The sequence below is a fragment of the Malania oleifera genome, chromosome 4 (genome assembly GCF_029873635.1).
Source record: "Malania oleifera isolate guangnan ecotype guangnan chromosome 4, ASM2987363v1, whole genome shotgun sequence".
In the NCBI taxonomy this organism is placed as follows: Eukaryota; Viridiplantae; Streptophyta; class Magnoliopsida; order Santalales; family Ximeniaceae; genus Malania; species Malania oleifera.
Genome location: NC_080420.1, coordinates 42230751 through 42251544, shown reverse-complemented (window position 1 = coordinate 42251544; position 20794 = coordinate 42230751). Strand labels below are relative to the sequence as shown.

General features: G+C 37.6%; 1 protein-coding gene across 3 annotated transcripts in view; it reads right to left on the bottom strand.

Moving 5' to 3' along the window:
• The window catches only part of LOC131153580 (uncharacterized), a 48118-nt gene that overhangs the window by 21552 nt on the left and 5772 nt on the right, over positions 1-20794 (bottom strand). For all 3 annotated transcript variants that reach the window (XM_058105988.1, XM_058105990.1, XM_058105989.1), the window contains exon 5: positions 1726-1936. In XM_058105988.1, the coding sequence (XP_057961971.1) occupies positions 1726-1936 (211 nt within the window). The remainder of the gene's footprint in view (positions 1-1725; positions 1937-20794) is intronic.

Genomic DNA, 20794 nt, shown 5'->3' with positions numbered 1-20794 from the left:
GGGTCATGTTCATTGCAAAAAAGAGGACTGTCTGGGCCAACAGAAATTTATATTGGACCTTATCTTTTAATGCCCATAAACAGAGAAGGCTCAATCTTGTTGTTAAAAGTAGGATTGGTAGGATCCCAAGTGGGATCGTAATCCTACAATCCTAATGATCCTAATGCAATACTATGGCGATTCTACATGATCCCGATTCTGCATATGGTCTGGGATTGATTGGGGAATCCTACGATGCAGATCATGATTTGATGACCAAGCTGCTAGATCATTTTCACAATAATTAATCTCACTGGCAAGAATTTCTTCCACTATGGCATAACAAATTTGAGATTTGTTTTTACCAATTAAATTTCCATATCAGCCTTCTAGGTAGTTAATAAAATTCAATATCCTACAGCCTTCATACTCAAAAATTATCCCTTTTATAATACAAATCATGTCAGCAAACACAAGTTTCTTGCCCTCCATTTAATACTGCCTAAAGATATAATATGGTCATACTCTGTCCAGCATAAACTTAGGCCATCAGCATAATAAACAGTTCATTCATCCAAATGAAATATGGAAACTATTTCTTCTTTTATGCAACTATATTCTTTTCAACTTCAATTGAAGTTTTGTCGCATGAAAAGATCAAATGCATAACAAAAAGCAGCTTCATTACATTGCTATAACTACCTGCCAGTGATGCAATAAATATTAAAAGAGTTTTTTCCCATTTTATTTTTTTTAAAAAAAATATATTAAATAATACCTTTTTTAGGAAAATATTCCCCGGAATAACCCTGATGTAATCTTGTTACTTGGAGTAGCGAGATTTGTCATGTGTCATTCCAAAAAAAAAAAAATTTATTTAAAAATGATAAATCAGGAAATAATTTTTTCTGCGTAATAAATTTAGCATTTATTATTAGTTCTGAGTAATTAGCATTTATAAATCGGGAAAGTTTTGGGAAACTTTCTATACCCATCCTGCGATTAGAAAATTTATATATATAATAATTATTTGAAACTAGCCGTTGACCGCAGGCAAGGCTATGGTATCATTTTTATTTTTTAATATTCATTTTTGTACAGTGAAGAAGCAGTTCATCACAAAAAAATCTGGTATTGAATAAATATTGAAATTACTGCCCGTAACTTTGCAGTGTTAATAATAAGTATTTTTCTTAATTGATAATGATATTGATAAAAAATCTTATATTGAATAAATATTAAAGTAATTTTTTTTGTTGTGTCAATATATATATATATATATTAATTTCAGGTACAATTAAAATTGGTAATTTAAATAAAGTTCAAAATTTTAATTTATTATGCAATAAATTCTTTTAATATATTTTTTTTTAAAAATGATAAATCGGGAAATAAATCATTCTGCGTAATAAATTCTTTTGCGTAATAAATCGTGAAATAAATTCTTTTAATATATTTTAAAAAAAAAAAATAAAACGGGAAATAAATTCTTCTGCGTAATAAATTTATCATTTATTATTATAATAATGATAAATCAATTGGTGGGAATGACACGTGGCAAATCTCACTGCTCCAAGTAGCGAGATTACGTCAGGGTTATTTCGAGAAATATTTTCCCAAAAAAATGTATTATTTAATATATTTAAAAAAAAAAAAAGGATACAACGGAAAAAAACTCAATATTAAAACCTAAACAACATACAGATCACACTGAGGAAATTCTGAATTTTTTGCTCAAAATCATACCATATATATGCGAAATTGCTTGAGTCCATCCTTGTCTTGCATGGAAATAACTATTTTTACTCTTTCAGAATGAGGCTTGGAGGTTTTGTTTCCATCACTTTCCAAAGAAGACTGCAAAGAACCAGCAAGTTCCCTTTTTGCAGACTCTTCTACAGTTCGCAAGACATCTTCAGCTGATTGGGTAAATGACACTAGCTCCTGCTTCTTTAACCTAGACAGAGAAACACATAAGAATCAGCAAAAAAGAGGTAGATAAAAGAATCAGGAAGATAATAAAAAAATGAAGGAAAAATATTTCTTTCCTTATTTCAACCCACAATTATTTCCTTATTTTTCCATTCATTATTCTGTACAGTTGGCATATGTTTTTTGACAGATTATAGTTTACATGTATAGGGCTTGATAGATTATAGTTTACATGTATAGGGCTAGAATCATGTTGGAACTTATTTACTTTCCATGTACAGCATTCTTGTAGAGTCTATATATAATATACAGAACTCAAGGCCAAACCATTCGGCCATTCACACAATACTTTGACATGGCATCAGAGCCAGCCGACTGCTAATTTTTTTTCTCCTTGAATTTTTTTTTTTTTTTTATTGTCTTCTCGGTTTCGGAGGCGTCTCTCATTACTGACTGTCGTGGGTATATTCTCTTCTAGAATTTTTTTGGTTCTCTGTTTTTCGGAATTTCTGTGATTGAGTGGCTGTCGGAACAGCTTTCTGTTGCTGTTCCGATGCTTCACTGTCGTTGTGATTCTCCACACAGCAGGTTTCTTGGTTTGCAATTTATTTTAGTGCAGGCAAGTAGTCGGAACAGCTTTCTGTTGCTGTTTTTGATGCTTCTCTGTCCTTGTGATTCTCGGCACAGCAGGTTTCTTGGTTCAAGATTTATTTTTTAGTGCAGGCAGCTTGATCTTGGTTTTCTTTGTACCTCCATTGATTTATTTTTGGGCTTCTTGATTTTTTGGTAGTATTTTTATTTCGGCACAATCTGTTTTTTTTTTTAGGCTTCTCGATTTCTCCTTTATTTAGCATAAACTCTGCACTTCTGTGTGCCAAGTTTACGGGCAACAATTATTCTACTTGGGCTTTTCAATTTGAAATTTTTCTAAAGGGAAAGGATCTTTGGGGTCATATTGATGGCACAAATTGTGCACCCAATCCTGATAAATCCAAGGATCCAACGGCTTGACCTTCATGGGTTGTGCTTGATTCCAAGGATTATGTCTTGGCTTGTTGGCTCGGTTGAGCCACATATTGTCCCCAACTTGTGGCATTATCGCACTGCTCAATCCATGTGGACTTATTTAAAACAGTACATCATCAAGATAACGCTGCCCATCGTTTTCAGTTAGAGCATGCAATTGCCATGTTTCAACATGACAATCGCTCCATCCAAGATTATTATTCGGCATTTCTGACTCTTTGGAATGAATATTCTGATCTAGTTACCGCGGATGTTCCTATTGCTTCGCTTCCCATTATTCAACATCTTCACGAGACTAGTCATCGTGATCAGTTTCTTATGAAACTCCGCCTTGAGTATGAATTTGTTCGCTCTTCTTTGCTGAATCACTGTCCTATTTCTTCTCTTGATGTTTGTTTTCGTGAGTTACTTCGTGAAGAACAACGGCTTAGTACTTAAGTTACTCTGGCACAATCTCATGGTAGTTCAGGGTCTGTCCCTGTGGCCTATGCTGCTCAACGACGAGGACTGCCTGCGCATTCTAGCACCTTGCAGTGTTTTTACAGCAATGAATTTGGGCATATCGCTGCTAATTGTTCCAAGAAATACTACTCTTATTGCAAGAAGGGGGGTCGCATTATCAAAGATTGTCATATCCGCCCGCAGAATCATCAGGCCCAGTCATTTCAGCTTCTGTTATTGTACCCCCCACAATAACTTTTGCGGCCCCTGACTCTTCTTCAGGTGACTCCTCTTTTCCTACACCTCCTACAGCGAATTACTGCACACCCGAAACGGTGCAACAGATGCTAATTTCAGCATTATCAACAATGGGGCTCCAAGGTAACAATTCTACTAAACTCTGGTGTGTGGACTCGGGTACCTCTAATCACATGACGAATAATCCCACTACTATGTGTCATGTTCGGCCCTACGCTAGTCAATTTGCTATTCAGACTGCCAATGGCAATTCTTTGCCAATAGTTTCTGTCGGAGATGCCTCTTCTAAGTTCACTGATGTGTTTCTTGCTCCTCAGCTTTCCACAAATCTTATTTCTGTTGGTTAATTAGTTGATAACAATTGTGCTGTTAATTTTTCTGGTGATGGTTGTGTTGTGCAGGACCAAGTAATGGGGGAGCCGATCACGAAGGGACCTAAAGTGGGGTGCTTGTTTCCACTACTTTTGCCTGTTCCAGCACTTTCTCCAGTTTCTTCTATCAAGTCTTTTGCTTGTAATAATGTTTTAGATCTTAGTCTGGTGTGGCATCGTCGTTTAGGCCATCCCAATACTCAGATTTTATCTCATGTATTAAACTCTGGTTTACTTGGTAATAAAGAACATTCTTCTTTATCTCTTGAGTGTGCTTCTTGCAAACTTGGTAAAAGAAAAACTCTTCCCTTCCCTTTGCATGCTAGTAGAGCTTCTCAATGCTTTGATCTTATCCATAGTGATGTTTGGGGACCTTCCCCGGTTAGTTCACATGAAAAATTTAAATACTATGTGACTTTCATTGATGATCATAGCAGATTTACTTGGGTCTACTTTCTTTGCTCTAAATCTGAGGTTTTTCATACTTTCACCGAGTTTTTAGCCTATGTTGGCAATCAATTTTCTGCTTCTATTAAGACATTACTCACATATTCCGGTGGTGAATATTTGTCTACTGAGTTTCAGGCATTTTTGGCTTCTAAAGGTATTATTCATCAACATTCATGTCCCATTACTCCCCAACAAAATGAATTATCAGAACACAAAAATCGTCATCTCCTAGATGTGGTATGTACTCTCTTGCTAGAATCCTCTGTTCCATCCTTGTTCTGGGTTGAGGCTCTGAAAACTACTACTTGATTAATCGTTTACCTTCTCAAGTCCTACTCATGGAGTCTCCTTATTTCCACTTATTTGCTAAGCAACCTAGTTACGATAACCTCCGCACCTTTGGTTGTGTATGTTTTGTTCATTTACCTCCTCATAAGCGACATAAATTATCTGCTCAATCTGTTCAATGTGCATTCTTGGGATATAATGTGTGTCAAAAGGGATTTGTTTGCTATGATCCTACATTACATCGTACACGCATTTCTAGGAATGTTATTTTCTTTGAAAATCAACATTTCTTTCATGTGTCCTCTGTACCCTCCTCTTCTACTATGATTCTCCCCTCCTTTGAGGAGCAATTCTCAAATCCTCATCAAGTCAGTTCTCGTTTTAAACCAAGTATTGTGTATAAGCGACGCTCCCGCCCACAGTCTCTTCTGGTGGCTCATCCGATATCTGATCCTACCACGCTCCAGATTCAATCAGTTGCAACACCTCTAGAGCCTTTGGTACGTCGCTCTTCTCGAGTGTCTGTACCCCCGGATAGGTATGGGTTTCCCTCTTCCAATTCCGGCAATTCTGTTTCAGTTCTTACTGCTGCATTGTCCAATTTAGATATTCCCACATCCTACTCACACGCTGCCAAACATGATTGTTGGCGACAAGCTATATAGGAAGAAATTGCCACTTTAGAGGCCAATCACACCTGGGACATTGAGCCTTCTCCTCCCACCATTGTTCCTCTGGGTTGCAAATGGGTTTACTCAGTCAAGGTCCGATCTGATGGAAGTCTAGATCATTACAAAACTCGCCTTGTTGCACTTGGAAATAATTAGGAGTATGGTGTCAATTATGAAGAGACCTTTGCTCCTGTGGCTAAGATGATTACTGTTCGTACGATTCTGGCTATTGCTACTTCTAGTGAGTGGCCACTACATTAGATGGATGTCAAGAATGCTTTTGTTCACGGAGATCTTAAAGAGTGTATTTATATGAAGCCACCCCCGGGCTTGTTTCCCACTTCGACTTCACAAGTGTGTAAGCTTCGTCACTCTCTCTATGGTCTCAAACAAGCTCCAAGGGCCTGGTTTGATAAATTCCGAACCACTTTATTCCAATTTTCATTCAAGCAAAGCAAGTATGACACTTCATTGTTTCTTCGGAAATCAGACATGGGCATTGTTGTTCTTTTGGTTTATGTTGATGACATTGTGATTACTGGTTCCGATTCTGCTTTACTTGCTCTCAGAGTCCTTTCATATGAAAGATCTTGGGTCTCTCACTTATTTTCTTGGTCTTGAGGTGCATCGTAGTCCCTCTGGTATTTCACTCAATCATCATAAGTATGCTAGTGACTTGGTGGCTACACCTGGCCTTCAAGAGGGTACTTCTGTTGATACTCCCATGGAATTAAATGTCAAGCTTCGCAAAGATGAGGGTGACTTACTTGTTGATCCCAATTTATACCAGAAGTTGGTGGGTAGTCTTGTCTATCTCACCATTACTAGACCGGACATTTCTTTTGTTGTACAGCAAGTCAACCAGTTTCTTCAGACTCCTCGTCATATTCATTTGGCTGCTGTCCGTAGGATCATACGCGATGTTTAGGGCAATTCTGCCCATGGTTTATTCTTCCCTGCAGGCAATTCTACTCGCCTTGCTGCTTATAGCGATGCTGATTGGGCTGGTTGTGCGGATACACATCGCTCCATCACTAGTTGGTGAGTGTTCTTAGGTGATGCATTAATCTCTTAGAAGAGTAAGAAGCAAAACAAAGTTTCTAAGTCATCAATGGAATCAGAATACCGGGCGATGTCGCTTGCTTGTTCTGAAATTATTTGGCTTCGAGGTTTGCTTGCTGAGCTAGATTTTTCTGAGACCAATCCTACACCTCTACATGCCGATAATACAAGTGCTATCCAGATCATGGCCAATCCTGTCTACCATGAGCGCACGAAGCATATTGAAGTCGATTGTCACTCTATCCGTGAAGCATTTGAAGCTCGTGTTATCACTCTTCCACATATTTCCACTGAATTACAAATTGCTAATATCTTCACCAAGGCTCTCACTCATCATCAACATTGCTTCCTAAGTAGCAAATTGATGCTTGTTGATCAGCTAGCATAAATTTGAGGAAGGCTGTCAACTGAACAGCAAACAGCAAAAGATTTCTTTCCTTATTTCAGCCCACAATTATTTCCTTATTTCTCCATTCATTATTCTGTACAATTAGCATATATTTTTTGACAGATTATAGTTCACATGTATAGGGCTAGAATCATGCTAGAACTTATTTACTTTCCATGTATAGCATTCTTGTAAAGTCTATATATAACATACAGAACTCAAGGCCAAACCATTCAGCCATTCACACAATACTTTGACACTACAAGCATATGGCCACTAAAAAACTATCAAAGCCCACTGCCTAGCATACATTGAATTGTGCAACCAAAATTTTATTGAGAGATAGAAGAATCTACAACGAGGATAAGAAATTCTCCTAAACAGAAAAGAAAAAAGATAGAAATAAAACAAATACAAATAAGAAAAGGAAAACAAAAATCAAGCAAACAGAATCAACCAAATTTCACTGTATATCAGAAAATGCACTTCCAACAGCGACTAAGCAAAATCTGATCTCAAAAATACAAGCATCTGTCTCCAGCCAAAGCACCCACAAGCCAGAAAAAACTTCACACTACCAAAGTTACTTCGCATTCTTATGCCTGCCCAAACTGTCTTAAAGCAGTGAACAGAAAATAATCCAGAGAACTTTAGCATACCCAACACAATCCAGAAATATCAAAAAGCTTGTTCAGTAACTACCAAGCAATAGAACAATGATGAAATATATGAGCATGTGTCCCACCACTTGCATACCACATCACACACACATCCACACAAAAATCCTATACTTTGAAGAAACCTAAGAGCCTGTTTAGTTATAGAAATAGTTTTCTTTTTTCATTTCCAGTATTTTTTTTTTCTTTTGATAGCAACAAGAAAATTTCATTAAAAGAAAGAAGATTTACAAGAGCGAGAATGAGACATCTCCCAAAAACAGGCCTAGAACAATCTAGAAAAGAACTACAACTAAAAAATAACAAGAAAGAGAAGATCAACAAGCAAGCAGGTTCCTCCAAATTCTTTGTAACTCCTAGAATCTAATTCCACTGAAAATCACAAACCAACGCAACACAGTGAGACCAGATACTATATTTTATTTTGTAGAAGAGTCTGATCTTTAGGAGATTTACAGCTAGCTATTTTTGGTTCCACGATCCTAGGGGATTTGGGAAGCATGTTACTCGATTTTGTAGATAGTCTTTCCTATTTTACTGCTTTCCATTTTAAATAGGATATTCTATTTTCAGTAGGTTGTAAATATCCCTAGTAATTAGGTGAGAATTATCATCTATTTAAAGGGAATGTAATCTTTTTCATAAGTTAGTGGAATATTCAGTTTTCTTTTCCACATTTCAACATGGTATCAAAGCATCCTCTGAACCCTAATCAAATTTGATCTTGGGTAGATGAAAAACCAACACCACCCGAGCCCAGTCACTTCCGCAAGAAGCAACTAGAATTATTGCAAAAAATGTTCAGCCAATCTTCAACAACCCCTACTACTATGGTTGGTACCGGTTCTTTGGCACACAAAGGTAATTTTTTAAGTGCTCTTAATGTTAAAAAAGAGAAGCTAGATCCATGGATTATAGACTCAAGAGCATCAGATCATATGACCAGAGATAGAAAAGGTTTTTCTACTTATAGTCCCTGTTATGAAAATTTAACAATCAAGATAGCAGATGGTTTACTCTCAAAGGTGGCTGGTACAGGTTCTATTAAAATTTTAGACAACCTAACACTCAACTCAGTTCTATTAGTGCCAAATTTGGATTGCAATTTACTATCTATTAGTAAACTCACTTGGGATCTCAATTGTGTTACTAAAGTTTTCCCAAATATGTGTGAATTTTAGGTCTTGGATTCAGAGAAGATGATTGGCAGTGCTAAGATGTGTTTGGGGCTCTATCTTCTCAAGGTTTATGATCCTCCTCAAGGAACAACTCACAAATCCGATTGTTTAGTGTCTAGAAGTCAAAGTTATTTTTCTATCATTCGTTTTAATAATGATAGTGCAATTATGTTGTGGCACTATAGGTTAAGACATCCAAATTTCTTGCATCTCGAGAAACTCTTTCCTTCATTATTCAATAATAAAAATCAAAATGATTTTCAATGTGAGATGTGTCAATTTTCAAAACATGCTCGCAACTCTTACCCCATCCGACCCTACAAAGCATCCCAACCCTTTTCAATGTTTCATAGTGATGTGGGGGGGCATCTACGATCAAGAATATTACTGGATCTCGCTGGTTTATCTTTTATATATGATCAAACTAGACTTACTTGGATATTCCTCATGAAAGAAAAGTCCGAGGCAGGTCAAATTTTCAAAAATTTTAACACCATGATCCAAACACAATTCCAAACAAAAATATAGATTGTGAAAAGTGATAATGCCAAAGAAGATTTCAAATCCATTCTTGATGATTATCTCTTGAGTCAAGGTATAATACACCAAAGTTCCTGTGTCGACACTCCTCAGCAAAATGGAATTGCTGAAAGAAAAAACTAGCACCTACTAGATGTTGCCCGCTCCCTCATGTTCTCTACACATGTACCAAAACACTTTTAGGGTGAAGCCATTCTCACTGTAGCCTAGCTTAAATAGGATGCCCTCTCGCGTTCTCAAATTCCAAACTCCCTGTCAAACTCTACTTCAGTCCTTTCCGAGTATCCCAATACTCGGCTCATCTCCACTATTACCTTCAAAGTATTCGGGTGCTCAGCTTTTGTTCATGTTCATAGTCAACACCATGGTAAACTTGATCCTAGAGCCCTTAAGTGCATTTTTCTCAAGTACTCTCCAAACCAAAAGGGTTATAAATGCTATTCACCAGCTACTAAAAGATATTATCACTCCATGGATGTCACCTTTTTTTAGCAACAACCATATTACCCCAAATCTAAAATTCAGGGGGAGATTACACAGGAATTCCAGCTTTGGGATATTGAAGAGTTATCTCACCCTTCTCCCCTATCACAAATTTCTGAATCTATTCCAACTACTAACTCCATTTCTCCTTCACATCCCTTCTTAGAATCTCCCATGAAACATCAACATCTGGACACTATTCAACCAACAAAAAATGATGAGTTGATTACCTATTCATGGAAAAGAAGGAACCAAAAGGAGATAGAACAAGCATTCCTTGAGCAAATCCAAGAGTCTGATCCGAGCCCTAGATCAAGTGAAAATCCACCACGTAACTCTAATCCCAAGACTTCCCATAATGAGTTAACTGATGATGATAGTGATTGTCCTATTGCTGTAAGAAAAGGTGTGAGAACATGCACAAAACACCCAATATACACTTTTGTGTCATATCAGGGGATTTCAACAAATTTTAGATCTTTTGTTGCCAACCTCGACAAAATCCAAGTTCCTGATAACATACAAGAGGGTCTTGGTACACCTAAATAGAAGTCTGCAGTCTGGGAAGAAATCAGTGCACTAGAAAAGAATGGAACATGGGAGATCATAGAATTCCCAACTAGAAAACTTCCAATAGGTTGCAAATGGATATTCACCGTGAAATATAATGAAGATGGAAGTGTTAACCGCTTCAAAGTTCGGCTGGTAGCAAAGGGATTCACTCAATCATATGGAATCGACTACGATGAGACATATGCCCCTGTAGCCAAGTTAAATATAGTGCAGGTCCTCTTATCTTTGGCAGCAAATTAGACTAGCCTCTTCACCAACTAGATGTCAAGAATGCCTTCCTCAATGGAGACCTAGCTGAAGAAGTCTACATGGAAATTCCCCCTGGATTCAAGACACAAGCTACACACAACAAAGTCTGCAAACTCAGAAGATATTTATATGGGCTCAAGCAATCCCCAAGAGCCTGTTTTGAGAGATTCACAAAAGTAATCAGAAGGCATGGCTATTCTCAATGTCAATCAGATCATACACTATTTGTTAAATACTCTCCTAAAGGAAAATTTTCTATCCTTATTGTATATTCGGACGACATCATTCTAGCGGGAGATTATGAGGAGGACATGAGTAGTCTCAAAAGTCTTCTAGCTAAAGAATTCGAAATCAAGGACCTTGGGAATCTCAAATACTTCCTAGGCATGGAAGAGAAACGGTCAAGGAAGGGAATCTTTGTCTCCCAAAGGAAATATGTTCCAAATCTTTTGAAAGAACAGCAGATACTCCTATGGATTCAACAACCGAACTAGGAGTCAAGGAAGACAGTGCACCAGTGGATAAAGGCAAATATCAAAGACTAGTTGGAAAACTTATATATTTGTCTCACATCCGACCTAATATTGGCTTCTCTGTCAGTATGGTGAGTCAATTCATGAACAATCCCAATGAAGAACATATAGAGGCAGTTTATAGAATCCTACGATATCTGAAGCTACACCAGGTAAAGGATTATTTTTTGAGAAGAATCAAAGAAGAGATATTGAAGTATTCAGTGATGCATATTGGGCAAGATCAATATATGATCAAAGGTCAACTTTTGGATACTGCACATATGTGTGGGGAAACCTAGTTACATAGCGAAGTAAGAAGCAATTAGTTGTGTCAAGAAGCAATGCAGAAGCTGAATTCAGGGCAATGGCACATGGCATCTATGAAGGAATATGACTAAGAATGCTTCTAAAGGAATTAAAGATTTCAGGTGAATAACCCACGAAGATGTTCTGTGACAATCAGTCAACCATTAGCATTGCAAAGAACCAAGTGCATTAAGATAGAACAAAACACTTGGAGATTGATCGACATTTCATAAAAGAAAAAATAGAGGAAGGAATAATCAAAGATGTTGTATGTGCTTACATGTCTCCAAACAACTGATATCATTACCAAGGCTCTGCCAAGAAAGAATTTTGAGGATCTGAGTTCCAAGGTGAGCCTAATCAATATTTACAACCCAACCTGAGGGAGAGTGTAGAATTATTTTATATCTATCAGCCTTTATTAAAGGCTGATCTTTTGGAGATTTGTTAGCTATTTTTGGTTCCACGATCCTAGGGGATTTGGGTAGCATGTTACCCGATTCTGTAGATAGTCTTTCCTATTTTACTGCTTTCCATTTTAAATAGGATATTCTATTTTCAGTAGGTTGTAAATATCCCTAGTAATTAGGTGAGAATTATCATCTATTTAAAGGGGATGTAATCTTTTTCATAAGTTAGTGGAATATTCAGTTTTCTTTTCCACATTTCAACCTATACAAAACCAGCACGCAATTTAATTTCTTCCTAGTAAATATCAGTGCATTATGCTCCAACTATAACCCCCATAAAACAGCAAGTATTCCACAATTCCATAGAAGAGCCCTTCCCTTCCTTCTCTAACAATTCTCCCACTGAAGAAGGGCATTCCCAGCTCTCTCCTGAAATACCAAAAAGCTTATTCCAAATCCTACAAGAAAATTCATAGTGCAAACGAAGATGAGAAGTTGTCTTGGAGTTCTTGTAACAGAGCATACATAAATCGGGATACAGAACCTTCAAAAGGTCTCCTGATTTGCAGCAAGTTATTACTATTTATTTTATTAAGCACAATCAACCAAGTAAAAGCCTTAATTTTTTTGGGGGGCGGGGGGTGTCTCCTCATTTCCAGTATTTCAAATGATTAAAAAAAATGTTACCTTGTTTTCTAATTTTAAAACATTGTATAGGAAAAACATCTTTATACAATTGTCCAAGTTCTCTATGTAAATTTGGAAAGCTAAGAAAGCAAGGTAGCATTTTTGTAATTCCATGGAAAATGGAAAATGGAAACTACAACTAAACAGCACCTTAACTTTCCATAAACAAATAGAAAGAGGAAAAAAAAATATGTGCGGACTAAGTTGGGTAAGAACAAAAAGAATTGCAAGAGAAAAGATAAAAGGCATCCCGCCATCCCTCCACCGCATTAGGAATAATGAATCTAACAAAGTGTGACAGAAAGCTCCTCTACCTCCCTATCATTAATAATTCAATAAAACTTGAAGTCCTGAGGAACAATATCACTATAAAAAATTGTAAAAGGAGAGAGAGGTGCATCATGACATAATCAAAGATGGGAAAAAAGAGGAAGGAAAAAGAAACAGAAAAATAATATCCCCCCCCCCCCCCCAAAGCTCCTCCCAGAAACAAAATCAACAACAAACTCCAACTTTAAATGTAGTACAATAAAATAGGTAATAACAGCAAAACGAATTTCCATGAGCTTTCATAAGTAACTCTTTTTAACTTCGTTATTAGCATCCCACCCCATTTGCTTGCAAGCCAGACTTACTCTTTGATTACTTTATGCCAAAGAGAATTAATTTCCAAAGGAAAATGACATAACAATTTACCAAGCAAATCAATGTTTGTATGCACCAAATAACCAAGACCCCAACACACATCCCCCCTCTTTTAAACCTTAGATCTCCCTATAACCTCCCAACTCACAAGATGATCTATCCTCTCAATCAATCCTGACCAAAGAAATCCCCTCATAATTCTCTCCAATTTAATCACAACAGGACCAAAATCTCATCCAGATAATTCCACCACCTGTGGCAACATATAAATATATAATGTTGTTTCATGTAACATGGGCACGTCTTAGGACACAAGGGCCTAATCCTTAAAAGACCAATTGGGGTGGCCCAAAAACCTTTTCTAACATTTTTCTCTCCATTAGCTTCTTGTTTATATAAACTATCACTAAAATTTTGTTAATACTTTTTTCTCTGAAATTTATTGTTGCTAGACGAATGTTGATATATACACACATACATACTATATATATATATATATATATATATATATATATATATATTTGATAAATGGATAAATTTGTTAAGAATAAATTAATGAAAAAGAAATTTATTAGGAAGAAATTAATGAAATAATTACACTACAAGAGAACAAGGCATTTTACACCAAAGCAAAGACAACGACAAAAGAAAAGTGATAAAATTTAAAATAACAGCAATGCAAAATAATTCAATCCTGTTGCAAGTAATTTAGTGCAACACCCCTAAAGAAACTATTTGCAGTGCCTCGAAGAAACACAAGAAAAACCATGTTACACCAAACTAAATCATGGAACAGAACAATATCCTTAAATATTCTAACATTACTCCCCAACCAAAAATCCCAAATAATAGCCAAAGTTGTACACCTCAACAATGCCTCCCTCTTCTTCCTCCCAAAGCTTCCAAAATTAATAGCACAAAAAGCATCCAATTAAGAATCACAAACCCTGTTCTCACAAAGATCCCCAAACAAATTGTTTCACGTAATCCATGAAAAAGGACAATGTAAAAACCGGTGCTCAATAGATCTCCTCATTCCTAAAACAAGGGATGGTGGCAATGCCTTATTTGGCATTCTTCTTTGAAGCAAGTCAATATTAAGTCAATAGTATTCGTTTTATTCAGGATCATGATCCAAGAAAAGGCTTTTATTTTTTACAGGACTTTAGCTTTCCAAATAAGAGAAGGTAATCATAAAGGACTGGCAGTAGGAGCATGAATCAGCTGAAGAAAAAAAAGATTTGCAAGAAAATTTCCAAATGAGTACATATTCTAAATTCTCCTCTCCTGAATGTAATGGAAAAAGAATCAAGCACATTCAGCAAAGAGGAAAAGATTATCCATCTCTATCTCATTTAAATTTCTGCCAAAATGAAAATCTCAAGACTAGATGCCTTCATGGATTAGAAAGAAATTAGAAATTGAAATAAGCTCCATTCTAAGGAGCCTCCTCAACCTAATGATCTTCCCAAAAACAAATTCCTCCCTAGTATCAGCCTTGAACCAACCATGAGGGGGGAAAAGCGACAGAGAGACAGAGAGATAATATGCCCGAGAGAGTAATTCACAGGAACTCATGTGATAGCTCCAACTTTAGCATTCCATCCATTCTATTGAAGCCCAAACTTATTTTGAATTACCTTTTTCCAAAGAGAGTTGGGCTCTAAAAAAAAATGCTTTAACACTTTCCTACCAAATTGGATACCAAATCACGTGGACCCAAACTTTCCTCATTGTCAGACCTATTCACTGTCTGCCAACACAAAAATGATCTCTTGCCCTCTCTCCAACACCCAACATAAAAATATCTCATTAACTTCCCTAAACTATACACCAACCTCGCCAAGATCCTAAAAAGTGACAAAAAATAACACAACGGAATAGAATATATACAGGCCTGAGTAATACGCTCCCTAACATCTAAACACTCCTTCCACAAATCCAACCTCTTAGGAACTCTCACATGAACAGGGACCCACCAAGAAGAAGCGAAAACATTACCACCCAAGGGGACACCAAAATAAGTCAGGCCAACTCAAGACACAATAACCTACTGCCCCAGCAAAAGAAGAACTAGTATTCAACTCAATATCAATACCAGCAATAACACTCTTAAAAAAATTGATTCTAAATTGTAGATTAGGTTACTTCCCAATTGTTAAAGCTTGGGACTTCTATGTTGGAGGTCTCAGGTTCTAATTGTAGGAAGGGTGGAAAGGGATATGAGATGAAGATCATTCCACTCAACACATCAGCAACAATCATGAATAAAAAGGGCATAAGAATCACCTCGTCTAACTAGTGTTCAGTCTTTAAACCAAGATTGGCCTCTCCACTTACTAAAAAACCAAGGAAACCATAGAAAGAGACACCCTATAATCCACTTCCTACACCTCATCCCAAAACCCTTTCTACCTAATCCAAAACAGCTAACATGATTATAAGATTTTCCAACTTCAACTTCAAAACAATAGCCTTCCTCTATTTCTAATACCATCTTTCACAACCTCATTCGCCACCAAAGTTGCATGCAATATCCGTCAATCACCATCAATAAAGGCACCCTAATTATGTGAAATTGTAACCATGAAGGCCCCAACCAACGCTTCAACCAACTTGTTAGATATAACTTTAGTCAAAATTTTATGCACGCTCATCCTGAACTTTGGTTTAAGGTGGGTGGTAATGCAATATAATATTTCTTCTTTCCTTATCTTGGAAATCAAGGGCTGTTTTAAGAGTGATGGAACTTAATTCCCCTTTATGTATTCTGGTGAATCCATTTTTTTGTGGTTTTAATCGCCACGCAGCCCCGCGGGGGGCGTGGTGCAGGTGTGAAGAATGGTTTGTACATAGCAAAGTTTTAAAAGGTGAATGCATAAGGTGGACTTCCTTTTGGGCTCATTCCTTGGGTTTATTTCAAGGAATGTTGTTATTGGATCTTCAAAGGGATTGGAAAGGGGCATTGTTGTAATTTTCTTCTTCTTTTGATTTCTTTGCTTATTTTTTGTACTTTTTTATGTGTTAGAAGGATTTCTTACCCTCCTTTCTGTGTAATTCTTTTTTAGTTCTTTTTTCTATACATTAATGATCTTTTTTCTAAAGAAAATGCTAACTTGAATCATTACGTAAATCATGACAAGAGATGGCTATAACATTACACAGTTCAAATTACTTTCAAGATCTAAGACATAATGACCAATTATTTTGGAAAGATTGAGATTCACAAGTTCTAGAGATCAACTCATACTATGACATTCCTTCATATAAACATGGAGTTAAAATTCTCAAGCTAAAATCTAACTTGAGAACTACACACCCAAAATGCATAAGCCTCAACTACGAAGGCACAAAATACATGCCTTTTGTACAAATGCATTACTCAATGTGCAATGAGTTTGCCTTTTCGGGATTTGGTATTTTAGATTGAGCCTTGAGGAGATTTAAGAATGCCTTGCCTCAAGCCTCGATTGAACCTTTTAAAACACTAGAACAAAGGATTATGGGACAATTTTGCATACTCTCTACTGTTGGAGTTCTGGAAATTATAAACCAGGCTTCTGCTCATTGTAAGAATTTTTCAATATATATTTTGTATTTTGTTTTTCTTTTTAATCTTTCTTTACTTGGGTTGGCACCTCCATGGTGCACTTCAATGTAATTTTATACATAAAAAATGTACATTGTTTGTACCATTGCCAACTTTTGTTTCCTCAAAGAGGAAGGAAAAGGAGGAATAAGAAATGAGAAACAGTAGCTAGCAGAGACCACTAGGGATGGCAGGCAATGATCACAAGCGCAGCTATTGTCATCATAGCAGACCAACAAAAAGCAATTGCTTTTGGACAAACCACCACAATTAAAATTAAAGTGCTATGTAATCATAAAATACCCACTAAACTCAAAAGTGGAAAGAAATGAATAAAATACAAGGAATCAGCTCAATAACACCTTCCAATCACACTTGACATCCTCAAGGCAACAACCCTTGAAAAAACCAGAACTAAAAACCCAAAGAGATAGAAATCAAACCTTACCCAGAAAGATAATGACATTTGTTCACATTTGTTCTTGCATTGTCATTTCTCTTGGACCTTTGGAGTAACTTCTTTTATGTTTTGGAGAGAAGTGGGGAAACCACACAGCTAAGAAAACTAACTCTACTACCTTATCAGAGTAAAGATTAACAGCCTCAACTCCACTCTTTCACAAATTTATTCTAAGACGAAGGGACAAAGACCCTCTCAAAAGTCTGTAAAATGGTAAGATATTTTCAAATTACTCACTATCACGATCCTAATAAAATAAGTGTCATCAGCAAACAGCAAATGAGAAGCAACTGTCCCCTCCTTCACACCGAAATCCCTTAGCGGTATTGCACACTCAACTCACTCAAAATACTCATTTTTTCACTTTAACATCTCTAAACACCTCTAAGTCCCACTTATTTAACAGCTGATGCAAGATAGCATCATGGAACTACAGCCAACACATAATTTAGGAGAAATAAAGGGGAGGAGAAGGGAAAAGAAGAGAAAAGAAGAAGGAAGGGAGAGGAAAGGAGATAAGAAGGGGGAAACCACACGATCACATTCAATTCAAATTCATCAACCAAAACCTACATGGCTTTCACATGCTATTTATAAGAAAGCCTCTAGGCTCCAACACATGAAACTACACACATACCCCTATAACTACTTGAAAACACACACACACACACATACACACACACGCCCTAAAATACACAAATATTACAAACAAGCCCCCAAAATACATAATACTACTCATAGCAAACTAAACACACATGATAAACAACTAATTAACTAAGTAAATTTGGGTTTAGAACCCAATAATCCACTAGCCTTTTTTGACATAGGACTCCAAATTGGGGTGAAATGGTCCATCCAAATAACTATTTCTCACCCAACACCAACACCTCTTTAATCCCCTTAAGCTTTTTCGTAAATGTAAAACCCTCCCAACCAACATCATCACAACTACACCAAGTCCCTTAACTAACTTATGAAAGCCATGATGATCCATCCACATGTTCTCAAACTTAAAAAGAGTAGGACTCCGCTTAGACTCCAACCAAATTGAATAATGATATGAAAAGAGTCTAGTTAGAATTTCTTGAGTAAGATTAGGAAACTCATCCTCTCACTCATTGCTAGAAAGTAAGCGATCTAGCTGACTAGCTACCACGCACCCCCAGGTGTTGTGGGCCGACTATTTTCACACCTTTGTGAAAGGGTCGCGCGGCACTAGCTAAAGCACTCTTACTTAACTAGCCAGTCTATCATTTACCAACATTCATCCACAAAACACTTTCATTAGCATTCAATCAAATAGCAGCGAAAACAATAAGCAATCATGAAAACAGTGGCAAGCAAGCAGTAAACATTGAAGAAACGCAATTCATTAAGAACACCTCCGTTGACGTTGTGTGTTAGCGAGGGAGACAAGTAGGCTAAACACGTTGATAATAGCTATTGAGTTTTACAAGACTGATGAACACTTAGCCTCCCCTAAAGAGGTTTTTATGTAAATATCATCCTGGCACTAGGAAACATCAAAGTGACCGAGGAGTCATACTACCTTATTTGGCATACAAAGACACTACTAGCAGAAAATAACCCTACACTAGTATTTACATGAAGGAAACCCATCCCAGCACATGAGACAAGCAGTCACAGGCAAGCATAATGCCCTGAACAAGCTTAGCTCGTGACACTCCCCCACTTATGCAGTCGACGTCCTTGTAGACTTTGGCGCTAGGTACACTTCAACTTTGTCCATGAACAGTTGCATATCTTCCGCAAAAATCTAGCTAATTTCTTCATCACTAAGGCCTTTCCACTTCACTAGGAACCCCTGCCGCTTTTTCCTTGAGGATATGAACTCTTTGTCTGCAAGGGTATTCACGTCTATCAAGTGGCACTGTCTTCAACTATGCTCTGTTTGACTGACTACTGCTCAAATCATCAATGTCAATGTTGAACGGCTTGAAGCAGCTAAAGTGAACCACATGATGCACTTTCATCCAGTTGAAGTGTTGCAGTCTTCTCCCTTGATCTGCCCACTTCTTCATTTGCTTAGAAGCTTTCTCCAGATAGGCTTGGGCAAACTCTGCATTCTGTCTCCATTCTCTGGTGAAGATGTACGCCCTTGGACTCTTTCCTCTATACGGCTCGCCCACTGTGTAAGGTAACAACAGCTGATGGCCTGTAACAAGCTCAAAAGGGCTCTTGTTGGTTGTTGAGCTCCTTTGGGTATTGAAACAAAACTAAGACACATCAAGTAATTGCACCCCATTCTTATGGTTGTCGTTGACAAAATGGCACAAGTACTCTTCCAGTAGCTCTCTGAATCTGTCCATCTGTCCGTCTATCTGTCGATGAGAACTCGAAGAGATGTCAAGATGTGAACCGAGGAACTTGAAAAATTTTGTCAAGAAGTTGTCAGTGAATAGTGAGTCTCGATCACAAACAATGTCTTGGGGAACACCCCAATATTTCACAACATTTGTAACGAATAATTGTGTCGTCTCCTTTGCCGAACAGTACTTTGGTGCAGCTATGAACGTACCATACTTCGAAAACCAACCACAAATATAGACCCTGCATCTCCCACTCTGGGCAAGTTGGTGATGAAGTCCAGTGATACACTTTCCCACAGTTTGGACACTACAAATAAGGGCTCCCACAGCCCTACAATCTTCCTCCACTCCCCCTTGTCTTGCTATCAAGTGAGACAAGTCCGTGTATAATCAACCACATCATCCCACATGTGCGGCCAATAATACCTCTGCTTCAGTAGTCCTGTCATTAGAATCATTCTCCACAAATACCCTCAACGAACTTCCTATAATAGTTGGTAAAGCCAAGAAAGGAACGCAACTCCTTCACTCTCGTGAAGATCTTCTTATCTTGAATCATCCTTACCTTCTCCATATCCCTCCGGATACGACCCTGCTCAACCACATGACCAAGGAATTTGTTGCTCCACTGAGCGAAAAAACACTTCTCTTTCTTTACATACAGATTGTTTCCGTCAGACACCTTCCATAGATGCTCTTCACATTTCCCCTGAAACAACATTGATGCTCCCAACAGTGCTTTGGAAGGGCAAACACATCCCGCTTCCAACTCATCAAGCTGTTTCCCCAACTCTGCTAGCACTATCCGACATGGCTCTTTAGCAAGTGATTTCACTCCTGGCAACAACTCGATCTCATGCTCCACAATCCGTCATGGAGGCAAGTCGTGAGGCAGCTTATTCGACAACACCTCCTTGTACTCATACAACACCGCTTGGATGATCGTAAGCACCAGCTCTTGGCCTACATCTTCATCTACCACCACCGTGGCTAGATGTGTCTGCTCACCCTTTCTTAATCCCTCCTTAAGTTGCATGGCTGAAAGGGACTTCCCATCGTCTCCTTTCGTTGCAACGGCTTGCACCATGCACGAGTGATCTCCCATCAAACACAGGGAACCAACCGAAGGCATCAGCACTGCCTTCATCCCCTTTAGGAACTCCATTCCCAAAATGACGGGAAAGTCATCCAATGGAATTGCTGTGAAATTCGCATGACCCTCTCACTGCCCAAAAGCAGGCTAGGCTATAGAGTTAACTACTTTCATGCGTCATGTATCCTTCTCT